General features: G+C 48.8%; 1 protein-coding gene across 1 annotated transcript in view; it reads right to left on the reverse strand.

Annotated features, from left to right (window-relative positions):
• The window catches only part of EZR (ezrin), a 52527-nt gene that overhangs the window by 14636 nt on the left and 25842 nt on the right, over window positions 1-12049 (reverse strand). Inside the window, exons 3-7 of the mRNA XM_045865828.3 lie at window positions 11286-11369; window positions 5721-5816; window positions 4383-4657; window positions 3659-3742; window positions 2612-2758 (exon numbers count right to left, since the gene is read on the reverse strand). Coding sequence (XP_045721784.1) covers window positions 2612-2758; window positions 3659-3742; window positions 4383-4657; window positions 5721-5816; window positions 11286-11369 — 686 coding nt within the window. The remainder of the gene's footprint in view (window positions 1-2611; window positions 2759-3658; window positions 3743-4382; window positions 4658-5720; window positions 5817-11285; window positions 11370-12049) is intronic.

The raw sequence follows: 12049 nt of genomic DNA on the forward strand, positions 1-12049 counted from the left end.
GAAGACTGCTTCTCCCTCTGCCTGCCGCTCCCCCTCCTTGTATGTGCTGTGACGAATAAATAAAATCTTTAAAAAAAAAAAATGACTGGCTTATTTTAAGATATTATGATATACATAATACTAGACACTATATTACAGTTCACTATGTTGTACGTTAGAGTATGTACACGCTACATACAAGTACTGTGCTATACGGCATCCCATAATAACCACCATGACGACTGGCTTATTACATATACAGTAAAGCTAGTAAGACAGAAATACAAATCAGAGTAGGTGATTTACAACTCTGAGAAATTTAAGGGAAAAAGAGACTGGCCCTTGTTTCGGCCCCGGCTTGTCTGCAGTCTTCTCCAGCATCCTCTCCCTTAAAGGGCCCACCGAGTTACCTGCTGGAGCCCGAGTCTACCGCCCAGACGCCTGCCTCTGGGAAGACCAGGAAGACTGCGGGACTCAGGAGTGTGGGAGGGGTGAGCCCTAGGAGGGAAGAAGTGCTCTCACAGGACTGAAGAACTTGGGGGCAAGGGCACGTTCCTCTCACTGTTTTGTCTTTGTTGGTTTTGGTCTGATGATGCCAGGTAGGATCACATAACACAGCTAATCTCAATGTTCTCTGTTTCCAAGCTGACACTTTTCAGGGAAGGGGTCTGCCTATTTCCTCCCCCTCCAAGTTCCTTCCTCATCTACAGGTTTACAGAAAAAGACAAATGCTTTCAGTCCCACATGCTCCCACTCAGTGGTTATGTATACAGTGAAAAGGGACCTCAAGAGACATTTCCCAACCAGGATACGTTTAATTCTAAAATACGGTAATAAAGGTATATTTGTTTATTTGCAGGTGCACTAAGTCTCTTATCGCCCCACTCACACACTCAATAGATCCGCTCTCTCACTTGAACACTCCATGAGCGCCCAATTGTCCACTGTTAGCTGTATGACTGAGGGTAGTGATTCCACACTTATCACAGCTCAGAGTCATCCCAGCATTCCTCAGACTTGAGTCAGCCTCCTGCTTATCTGCTTCAAAGGCCTACTGACTGAATGTCTGGTTAAGTCTTTCTTCCTAACTGAAAAGAAGGTTGCCTTCAGGGGCAGGGAGGAAGTGAGGACTGCCCTATGCCCCAGTGTCTTCTTGGGGGAGAAGACCCCTTTGAGAGAACTACCAGTTTCACTGGTAAATTGGGGGAGTGGGAAGAGAGCAGGAAGAGACTGAATGAACTGCAGTACTCAAATTTTCACTTGGAAAAAATTAACATTTACGTGGGCTGGAGGTAGTTACAAGCTGACATCAGCAAGTTCCTGCCTATAGCTGTTTCCTGCAGCTGGAAAAACCTGTTTAGACAGCCCTGGCCACAGCTACGTGACAGAATCGGGTCATTCAAAAAATGAGTTCAGAGACAGAGGCAGTCTCCCACATCTATTCCCATGAGGGCACTGCCTTGACCAGTCGCCGTCCTCCAACTGTGCGGCTTCCGGAAGGACCAGGGACTGGTTTCCTGAGCCCCCCAGACTGCTCATGTTTCTGTACGACACTGGGTCCAGCACACCTGGGGGAGGCAGCAAACCGAGAATCCTCGATAACTCACTACCAGGTTCTCGGAGGAGTTCCTGTGATTGGGGTCTTTCCTGACTGGAACCAGGCTTTCCAGCAAAGATGGTTCTCCTCCATCCAATTCTGGCCCCAAGTGGAGGGTCTAGGAAGGCCTGAGACAGGCCCCTGTCCCACCCAAATGAAAGGTATCTGTACCCCGGTTCTGGCAAGAAGACACATGGCTGAGATTGAAGGCAGAGTCTTCATGTGATGTCGTCTGTTCCAAGTAGGGGCACACCCCCCATGAAGGCCAGAGAGATGGTTTTTGGGGAGCACTAACAGCAGAGAGGAGGGGCAACAGGAGGAAATGTGGGAGAGCCATCACTCAAAGGCACAGGGAACCACCATGGAAAACTTGCCCTCACTGAATGAAAAGGATCTTTTCCCTGTGTATCTAGCTGGCGGGCACAAACAGGCACATTCGCAGTGTTTGTGAGCACAGGGACGGGCAAAAGCAGCCAGCAGGGCCTGGCTTGCTCTCTACTGCTCTTTCAGAACTTACTCCACACACACACAGAGCTAACACGTGGCCATCAGACACCTCTCACAGGTTCAGAGGATTTAGCTAAACTGTACATAAGCCACTGTTTACAGAACCTTAAGATCTCTGATAGCACTGGAACTACTCTTGCTTGGATTACCACAAACTAAGCCACCAGCAGGGCAAGGGCTGCCTGGGTGGGATCTGTGGGTGTGCTGGTGCCTGGGCGGCCGGCGGCAGGGCCTCCGTCGGAGAGCAGGGGAGGTCTTCCTGCAGCTCTGGTCTGTGGGGTTGTGGGTCAGCGCATGGAACTGAGCTGGTGGACAAGCTATGGTGACAGAAGACGAACAGCGCACACCTCAAGCCAACCTCTGACAAAATGTGGCCACATCACAGCTGAAAAGCCCTTGAAGATGCACACATTGGTCCGGTAAGCCACCAGAGAAACACTTCAAAAGAAACCACATGCATGGTTGCCAATGCCTCCCTTGTTTCCAACCCCAATCCCCCACCAACTGAAATTATAAAGTTCAACTCACTTATCGTCTTTCTCATAAATATTCAGTCCGAGGGCATCCACTCCAAGCCAAAGGTCTGTTCCTTTCTTATTTTTTATCTCAAAATAGTTGATTCCATACATTTCCAGGTCCTGAGCAATCTTCAGATACTCCAACATGGCACTGTCCCTAGCAGGGAGAACAAACAAGGACATGGTCATTCGTGCGTGCGGTATCCGGAACCGTAAAACCGCAGCTCTGGCAGGATGGGCTGGCAGCTGTGGGTTTGGTGCTGTCCCTCTGTTGGCCATTCACGCCTGGGCCCTGAGCTGTTGGACGCTGACCACTGATGTACTCTAGACCTTCTGAAAGAACTGAACAGACTCATGCTGGGTTCTTTCTCTGGACACAGGAGGTTTTCCTTTTAGACTGCCCTGGTAGGCAGTCTCTCTCTCACCCACATGCTGCTGCAGGGACTCCCACTGTCCATGTCACTAGCAGCCACCACTTAGGCCTTGAGCTCTTTCCCTCCACAAAAGACGCTCAGGACAGATGAGAGCTGAAGGACGCAACGTCTGTGAGGCCCAAACTATAAATAAACTTCTAAGGTTGGGGGAATGCACAGAATTGCTGCTAATGCCCCAGGTGAGGATTCTAGGGCAACAGAGAATCTGCCCATTTCTTACCTCTAATAGCCACATGTCACATCATGTTCCTCCTTCATGCCTTCTTTGTGCTTCTTTCATAGGAAGTGTTTCTCACTTGGGATCAATTTTTTCCTATTGTGAACAATGCTCCTGCCCTCTTGACTAAAACAAGTGTTTTAGACCCAAGACCTTCTCTCCTCTAAAACAAGGGAGAAGGCTTTAGGGCCTGAGGCTGAATCTAAACTGCTTCTTACCCCCAGACATGAACACCTGGCTTTATTTAAGAGAAACCTCCTGAGCAACTAACTGTTACCTTTCACTGCTCTGCCCGCTCGGGCTGAAGCCCAGGGCAGCGGCTCCGGGAGCTAACCACCCTGAGGACCCTATGTGGGGTTAATGCCAAGGCAACCCGCTGGAGAGGCAGGAGCCAATCCACACTCACTTGAGCATCCCGCGGTGCTCGGCGTGCCACACCTGGATCCGGTCCTCCCACTGGTCCCTGGTGAGCTTGTGCTGGTCCATGACTCTGAATTGCAAAACAGGCGGCACAAGAAGGTCACCACAAAGGGCCGTGAGAGGCAAGCAGAGGGCCCCCACCCACCTGCAAACCTTGAGTTTTCTTTCAAATAAAACCACCCACAAAGAGTGTTTCTACTTCCTAATATGCAGCATTTTGGACAATTAACAACTTAAAAGACTTAGAACTTAGAATGAGACATATCCAGTCTTGCTGGAAAAATTTTAAAATGGTGTTTTATATTGTAAGGTGACTCTTCTTCCAAAAGGGGTAATTTATATGACCATTAGTGAATAAAAACAGATTTAACAGGGCCCAATGTCTATGCACCAGGGGAAGCCAGGAAGTGTGATTATGTATACAGTAACACAGCTGCTCTTCCTGGGGAGAGCGGCCCCCCTTCCTGCTGCGGTTCTTCGTCACGGACCGTAGAGGCGGCTCAGTGCCCGAGGGGAAGGCTCTGGTAGGTCAGTGCCTCTGGAGGCCACAGCATGTGCTGGTTAAGCACACAGAGCAGGAAGTGCTCGAGTCCCGGCCTCAAGGATCACGCACCCTCGTGCTTGCTGAGTGCTTCTGCTCACACACACCACTTACGCCCTTCAGGGATGCAAGCACTGCTCTCCCCCAGGCCTGGCCGTCCCCTGCTCACCTTTGGGGGATCAGCCGCTCAGAGCTGAGGTACCCTGACTTGTGCGTTTCTTTGTTATAGTCTCCAAACTTGGCCTGCACCGCATAGGAGCCCAGGAGCACCGCTGTCTCAGGAGGGCAGTAAATTTCATCGCTGAGAATTCCCTCCTTCACTTGGAGGAAGAAAAGCTTTTGCGTGATGTCCTGGATGAGCTCCTCAGACACATCTTCGGGGTAGAACTTGGCCCGGAACTTGAACTGAAGAGGGTTCTCCTTTCTGACCTCCTGTGCCGACACCTGCACCACAAACCCAAATGCTGCCTGCAAGCCTGGACGCCAAGACCTGCCTCCCCGAACCAGTTCCTCACCACTGGCTCAAAGGGCTCCTGCAGGCCAGTGTTCAGAAGGTACATTTACTCGAAAGTCACCTTTTTTTTTTTTTTTTAAAGATTTTTATTTATTTATTTGAGAGAGAGAAAGAGAGAGAGAGAGAACATGAGAGCGGGGAGGGTCAGAGGGAGAAGCAGACTCCCCGCCGAGCAGGGAGCCCGATGCGGGACTTGATTCCGGGACTCCAGGATCATGACCTGAGCCGAAGGCAGTCGCCCAACCAACTGAGCCACCCAGGCGCCCGAAAGTCACCTTTTAGACTAAGATGAGAAAAGGCCCGCTGAAGTCCAGCAGCAGCCCGCTGGTGACCCGCCAAGCCACGAGCGCCGGCCGCTACCTACTGGGGAGGTGCTCCCAATTCCAGAGAACTCAGATCTAGAAGCAGCCTGCTTAGGGACCTGTGAACCTGGCATCTGCCCCCGTGGCCAGTCAAGCTGGGGGCCCCTGGAACTTCCATTTAAAACTACTCATGTCCCCTCCCTTCCCTAATGGCCCCCACACTTACTATAGTAATATGGGAAGAAGGCACAGGTTTGGGAGAAGGGACATTTTCAAATTGTGTGGAGAAAACACATTTAAACTTATTGCTTTTCTTTACAGTTGTTAATGGAATTATTCAGTCTTTGGAGCCTGAAGATAACCTAACACAGGTTCAAACAAAGCAATAACCGGTTCTTACAAAACAGTGGATTCATGGTTTATAAGATTAACAATCTCATTGGGGAAAAAGAAATTAAGGTCAACTAAAAGCTAAGCAATTAACCATCATATGCCCCAATGAGTGAGCAGGAAGGAGAAATGCCAGGATCTAACTTCCAACCAGTATCCCCCATTTACTGGAAACCTGCAACTTTTTTTGTCTGTAAAAACTTTTACACAAATAACAAGAACAAAAAACAATCCAGTTTCAAAGTTAACAGAGCAGACCAACAATCAAACAACAGCCTGTAAATAGTTAACTCTGACTTACCTTTTTATCAAGTTTCAACCAGGTAGGAAATCCTTTATTATCCACATACTGGAGGCCAAAGTACCACACTTCCCGAAGGCCGATGGTCTTAACCACCTGTGTGAGAGAGACAGCGGGGCAGGGACTGAAGCAGCCAGGAGAGCGAGGTGCTGGCCGCCCCATCACACCGAGCATGCCTCTCCTACACCATCCCAACAGGAATCCCAACTTATTACTAACAGAGGCTATTCCCCCAAAGCCGTGAACAATTTATTTTTAACATACACGAGCAGATTCAGGATTAACTTTAAATCTCAGAAAATCTTAAGATCTTATACATTTGCACCCCTACTCCTCCGTTCTCCACTAGCTTTCCCGAGTGAAGACAACCAGCTGAGTTAGAGTAAGCACTCATCAGGCACCCCCAGGTGACACCAGGGCAAGTGTGCATCCCAGGCGTGAATGTCTCCTTTCACGTGTGCCCACGTGAAAAAGGGGTTGAAAGTCACCAAGTGAAGCAAAGCAACACTTGGGTCTCCTCTGGTTTCCTGTCCCTGCTTCCCAGTCAGGTGGCCCAGGCCTCTGCTTAACTAGGAAGAGAGAAACAGCAGTCCCTGGAAAGGTGGGCAATGGATGGCGGCAAGCTTCCAGGGAAACTGGGGAGTTATGCTTCACACATGCCAAGGGGTGACTAGCATTCTCCCAACCTCCAGAAATTTGAAATTCTGATATAGGAAGGCAGAATTCAACCCAAGGTCATAGCAAGAATTTTGTTATTTTAAAATTCTCCTCAGAGGGGCGCCTGGGTGGCTCAGTCGTTAAGCGTCTGCCTTCGGCTCTGGTCATGATCCCAGGTCCTGGGATCGAGCCCCGCACTGGGCTCCCTGCTCAGCGGGAAGCCTGCTTCTCCCTCTCCCACTCCCCCTGCTTGTGCTCCTTCTCTCGCTGTGTCTCTGTCAAATAAATAAAATCTTTAAAAAAAAAAAAAATTCTCCTCCGAGGCACCTGGGTGACTCAGTTGGTTGGGCATCCTTGATTTCAGCTCAGGTTGGGCTCTCAGGCCACGTCAGGCTCTGCACTTAGCAGGGAGCCTGAGATTCTCTCTCTCCCTCTGTCTCTCCCCCTGCTTGTGTGGGCGTGTGCACACACGCTCTCTCAACTAAATGAATAAATCTTTAAAATAAATAATAAAATTCTCCACGACAGAATCCCACTGGTTATTCTTCTGTCTTAGAAACAGAAAAGCGGGCGCCTGGGTGGCTCAGTTGGTTAAGCGACTGCCTTCGGCTCAGGTCATGATCCTGGAGTCCCTGGATCGAGTCCCACATCAGGCTCCCTGCTCAGCAGGGAGTCTGCTTCTCCCTCTGACCCTCCCCCCCTCATGTGCTCTCTCTCATTCTCTCTCTCAAATAAATAAAATCTTTAAAAAAAACCAAAACAAAACAGAAAAGCAACCTGCTGGGGACACTTAGTTGTGATGATGTCTAACGAGTCCCAGTGCTTTGCTGCATAGTTTAAATCCCATGACATACAACGCTAAGCCTTTATAAGAAGGTTACCGTTCTTCAAATATATGGCTTCTATCACATTTAAAGGGGAAGAGGTCTGAACACATGAGAAATGACCAATCAGGTATCTGGAGCACTTGCTTAAAATAAAATCTGAAATTCCAAATAAACTCCTGCTCTGAGCCTGTTTTCTCATCCACTAGGGGACCAGATGCTTGTGGAGCTCTCCAAGAGCCTGTTCACCCTACACCAAAGATGGGCCCGTTCATTGGCTCCCTCACTCCCCCAACGAGTGGGAGGCAGGCTCCATCATGGGATGATGTGGAAGAACTTGGACTGTTCTGTGCTAACTCCCAAGTCTCTTGTGAACCCTGCCTAGGTCTTGTTAGGGTAGCTGATATGAAGACCAGGTTTTCTGTACCCTATCCTGCTAATTTCTCCCTGTAAACCTCCATCTCAACATTTGGATATAAAACCTGCCTTGCCTTCCTCTTGGGTTGTTTCAAAATTGTATGGGAAAGCCCCACATTCATAAGCAATCTAGTCCTGTACTCCATCCACCGAACTTAGCCTTAGTCTGGGTCCTAACCAGTTTGAAATGATTTCCTGTCTGCTTGTCTCCCCTCCCCATCCCAGTCAGACCCTCGCTGACTTCCAGGGCCACAGCACAGGTGCCTCTTTACCTCTGCTAGGATGTGGCCAGCCCCCTTGACGAAACAGATCACAGACCCTGGAACCACGCCATGGACATAACCCCGGGCTCTCACTCACTCAGTGAAAAGCCTGTCCCTGGGCGCCCCGACCTGCCAAATGTCTCCGTGGCATCTTCCATCACATAGGAAGGTAACTGTCTGCAGCCTGTTTCAAAGCCTTACTGCTATTCCTGTGTCTTCCTCGAAACGGCACAAGTGAATTAACCTGCTTTCATTCAGTCCATCTGAAAATCAACGCCTAAGTCCTCCTTATGGGAAAATCCAATATTCCTGGAAAAACGCACCTCACCATTCCCTCCAACGTCCTTAGTTTACCCTAAAGCTGATATACATCATGAAAGCACAATGGGAACAGGTGTGGGGTCTATTCCTTTATCTCTGCCTCAGCGGTGTTTTAAATGGCAGTTTTGGAAAGGAAAATGCAGGGACAGGTCTACTTGGCTCAATCTGAAGTGACAGCTGGAACATATGCTTTGATGATGGAAACAATGGGCACACTGAGTCACACCCTTCTCGCCACCTCAGGAATTTTGGCAGCGGGAAGGCACTGCTCGGGCCCTCCGTCAGATCCCTGGACTAGTATCTAGGCGCAGATAAAGCAAGAGCCCTGGGGTGGAGTTGGGCCAGTTTTTGCAGAAGTAACTCATGGGTTGGGAGAGAAGGGTTCCGACTAACTCACCTCTAAAGTCTCTTTCAACCCATTCCATTTAAGGACCATATTCTAGGAACTAGTAGTTTGGCCCATGAACAACCTTCCCAGACCTAGAAGGTCATCAGGTGAGCAACAGAGAAAAGGACACAGACTCTGAAGACATTAGGAAAACATGCCCAGCCTGGTTGGGGTATGGGGAAGGAGGCCCAGAAAGCACCCAGGGCATCCACTGAGGAACTGTCCTGACCACCCACACACAGGAAAGTGGGATGTTCTCTGCGTCATGTGCTATCTTGGAAGGATGTGGAAGGATCAACAAATGGATCTTCAAAAAGACAAGTTTAAGTAGGGTTGGACACTGTGGAGCAAACCCCTGCCCCAGCCCCGGCAAGCTACAGAACCTTGAGCAATTCTCTTCTCTCTCTGGGCCTTGATGTCCTCACTTATGACATACAGACAGCCGTTTCCCAGGTCTGCTCTAGCCTTAGCCTTCTCAGATTATGTGGTACTTTTCAGGACAGGTACACCGAACTGTAAAGAAATTAAAAGTGAACTCTGACAGAGAGCTTTGTGATCCAGGTCTCATGGCTGAAGGTGGAGTTCAGGATCTTTCTGTCTCCCACTACTTCCCTTTCCATTAACTGATCGGTGGTGGAATTTCATTACCTGTCTTGGGAGGTTGGCGGAGATTCAGGCAGGAAACATGACTTGGGAACAAAGAGGTCAAAGTGGGATGTGACCCTGCTTGTTGTTTAGCACATGGAACCAGGGGGCTTGACTTTCTGGGGTGGGGAATAATAACAGGTGCTTGAATAGGATCGTTGATGGGACTAATGAGCTTTGGAATAATTTAGATACAGAGCTTATCAAATCTTGGCATGTTGACTGGATTTATGTGGTTAGCACTTTTTAAATAACCCCTATCTACTGATTGAGTTCAGGGTCCACTTTTTGTACACCTATTAATCCACAGCTCCATGCTATGGTAAGCAGATAATCTAATATTAGAAAAATACCTGGCTTAAAACCAATCTGAACACCAAACTAGATGTAATTACTCAGCATTTAGGAACATGTAGAGTTCTATCAATATGGCACCCTGGATCAAGAAGTGGAGATAATCCTGTGCAGTATGCAGCTCTGTGCCTAGCACAAGAGTGTGCAGTTAAAAATGTCTGTAGAACTGAACCATCCGAGGGGAGTATTTGAAGGAACAGGGCAGGCCTCTCCCAATCTCTCCATTCCCTCCCCGCTTCCAAAGGACCCCAAGGAGCAGACAAGGATCTTCTAAGAGGTAGTGGCCGTTCTATCTTGCGGAAGTACCACAGACTCTTCTGATGGCTTCTTCACACAATTTCTGAGAAGCAACACGTGAATGGAACAAGGCAGACGGAGGCAAGGGCAGCTAAATGGCTGAGACATCAAAACTCTATCATCTACCTAACCTAGAGTTTCCAACTCTGCTCTAAAAATTGCTTGAGGACAGCCCAGCTCTCATTTACAGACAAGAACTCTGGGGTGACCGAGGGTCTCCTACCCATCCCTGTTCTAACCACTGACCCACATGGCACTCAGCTGGCTCCATTTAACTTACTTCCGGATTATCTTTCCCGAGAAACCTTTAGATTTTTGCCCCAAGTCCAGCCTCACCCAGAGCAGTAGATGCCTTTATCCTTAGAGGGTGAGGCAGAGCCAGGGATGAGCTCGCCACAGCAGCACAAGGAGAGCTGAGGAGGTGTCCCCGCCTATCGCAGGAGGCCCGGGGGGGACACACCGCACCAGTGCTGGCTCCTGGGGCTGCTGGACACAGCTGGCCCAGCACACGGGGGAGGGGAGGTGGAGAATTAACCTACTAGGTGCTCACTGTGGGGGTAAGAGAAGGAGGGATCATCAAGCACGGCAGGGAATCACCAACACCTTTTACATTTGCTGGAATTCTATCTCCCACATTTCCCATCAGCACCCACCCCCATTTCTGGGTTTGGTGCTAGGGTACAGAACATCACCTTTCCGATCAGTGGGACCTCTCAGGGAGGCAGGCTACAGCTCAAGGGACTTGTAAACTCAGTCTGCTCCTGCTGCCCTCTTGGATCCTTGGCCCCAGAGCAGAATTTACTCAGCTCAGAGAGGCAGATTTTGTTCTAAAACTTGGAACTGTTCCATGGAAGAATTATCACAGCTTTCCTGGTGGCTCATGATTATCAAAACTCTGCATTCACCTTCAGGTCTCAGGAAGAAATATTCAGGAATGTAGTTGTGCTCTACTGCCCAGCTCAAGGAAGAGCATCTGCTGACACCTGAGTGAGTTCACAGATGCTGCAGTTGGACATGGAACCTATGGCCTGCCCGGTTCCAGCTGGGCCCTCAAGCAGTGTCTGGCCCTCGCCGCACTGTGACCTGCTGACCAGATGGCAGGAGATGGCTGCAGTGACCATGAAGACCCCTGGGGGTGAGGGATGGGAGCCAGAGCTTTTGGATGTAGCACTATGCTGATAAAGACTTCAGAGCATTCCCTAAATTTCCTCTCACAGGGCTGTGAACACTCTACTCCTGCAGAGTTTTTACAACAGTGTGAACCCCTGGAAGGAGGGGAAAATGTTCTCCTCTACAAAGAGAAGTAAGGAGCAAACCAATACATTCAGCAAAATTATTCAGATTTGCAAAAAAATTTTTCCTAAATGGGAGTTCTCTCTCTAAGCTCACAGAGACCAACCTGATCAAAAAGCTGTTTTCCTGTTGTATTTGGCTGGATGGCGAACTCCAGCTCCGCATCCATGGTGGTAACTCGGACATTGATCTAAAAAGAGAACAAAATGCATTATACTTAACTGAGTGTTCCTTTCTCCTAATAATCTGAGCCTTCTGCAAAAACTCTAAGCTACTTAGCAACACGGCAAGAGTAAATTCCATCCATTCTCATGCTGTCACAACACACACATGCACACACACACGGAAGCCAACGGTAGACAGCTGCTGAGTCTCAGCATTGCAGTTTGGACTCAAATGTATGCCCTCTTTGCTTTAATAAAGCACATTCACACTTCAGTCTAGGCTGTTTTTCTACAGAATACTTTGATAACCATTAACATATTTTTCCATGTACCAGCTTGTATTGACCTTCACGACAGCCAAGGAAGGCACCAGTGGGGTGGTGAGCCTCAAGAATTCAGACCAAGACAGTAAGTGAAAGGAGAGAAGGAACAACATACCAGCATGTTTAGAAACACTGGAAACTAGTGAAAAGAGAAATGGTCAGATGACTAAAGACCCATCAAAGAGCATATCCTATAGTAATTTAAAATGCCAATTATGAAGAAGGTAGAAACATGGAAAACGGCTTCAGGAATGAAAGACATGAAAAGCAAAATGGTATACATGCCCTCAGTGCAAACCTGTGAGACCCTCTAGGCAGAGGACGGAAGTATAATGTGGGAATGGACGCATCATGGGATGGTCAGCTCATAAGGAACTGAAGTG

This window comes from Mirounga angustirostris, unplaced genomic scaffold (assembly GCF_029215605.1).
Source record: "Mirounga angustirostris isolate CCGP_5_RB_7025 unplaced genomic scaffold, mMirAng1.0.hap1 SCAF_8, whole genome shotgun sequence".
NCBI classification, from domain to species: domain Eukaryota; kingdom Metazoa; phylum Chordata; class Mammalia; order Carnivora; family Phocidae; genus Mirounga; species Mirounga angustirostris.